This window comes from Trypanosoma equiperdum (assembly GCF_001457755.1).
Source record: "Trypanosoma equiperdum strain OVI genome assembly, contig: ctg_1035, whole genome shotgun sequence".
NCBI lineage: Eukaryota > Euglenozoa > Kinetoplastea > Trypanosomatida > Trypanosomatidae > Trypanosoma > Trypanosoma equiperdum.
In genome coordinates this window covers 1-996 of record NW_027122989.1, presented here as the reverse complement: position 1 = coordinate 996, position 996 = coordinate 1, and the positions used below count along the sequence as shown (strand labels likewise).

General features: G+C 40.1%; 1 protein-coding gene across 1 annotated transcript in view; it reads left to right on the top strand.

Moving 5' to 3' along the window:
• TEOVI_000881500 (uncharacterized protein) overlaps positions 1–373 on the top strand; it is a gene marked incomplete at both ends in the record, with an annotated part of 456 nt that extends 83 nt beyond the window's left edge. Inside the window, one exon of the mRNA XM_067219982.1 lies at positions 3–373. Within this exon, the coding sequence (XP_067076083.1) occupies positions 3–373 (371 nt within the window). The remainder of the gene's footprint in view (positions 1–2) is intronic.
• Between the last annotated feature and the right edge of the window lie 623 nt (positions 374–996).

Here is a 996-nt window from a genome sequence, read left to right as displayed (position 1 = left end):
CCTCAGCGGCGCCACCGACAAGGGATCGTACAACTACGGCAAGGGACAAGACAGCACAAATGCCTGCAACGGAGGTTCCGCTGACGGCCGATCGTGCGTCAACTATGCCTCGCTAGTAAAGCAAGCCGGTGGCACGGCACTAAACAAAGCAGTGGCATGGCTTAAGGAAATAGACGCCGCAGAAGCCGCCGTATTGACGCGATTCACTCTAATCAAGAAGAAAGAAGCAGAGCAAACGAAGATGATTGCACTGGAGGACCAGATGGATGAATTGTATCAAGAAGCCTTGCATGCCGATTCGGAAAATAAACAGCAACCGGCAACTAAAGCATCAACAAGCGCAGAACCTGAAAAGAAAAAGTATTGCGAGTAACACAAAAACAACAAAACCCAATGCGAAAATACAGGTAAATGCGAATGGGAAGAAAAAACTGAAACAGATGGACCATGCAAACCTAAAGCGGGAGAAGAACAGAAAACCCAAGGCGCAGAGGGAGCTGAAGGAGAGAAAGCAAAAGAGGGGGCGGCTGCAGCTGGGTGTGGAAGGCACGGCACTGATAAGCCAAAGTGTGAATGTGACAAAAGTTGTGAATGGAAAAATGATGCTTGCAAAGATTCCAGTTTTCTCGTCAATGAGAAATTAGCTCTAAGTATGGACGCTGATTTTATGAGCTTTGTAGCATTTCTGGGTTTTAAGGATTTTTGCTCAAGTTTATAAAATTTCCATTTTGGAATGATTTGCTATATTTTAACACTTTTTAAAGACCTTTGCAACTAGTAAAATCTTTAAAAATTTAACATTTAAAAACATTTCTGTTATTTTGCACTGTTGGTGCAAAGTTGTAGGTCGATAGAGTATGAAAAACGAATTCTTTTCTAATTTTTTTAGTATATGAACATTAATTAGGTCATGATTGTAATAGTTGCGACGATTATAATAATAATGAAAATAATAATGAAAATGATGATAATAATAATAATAATGATAGAAGAGTG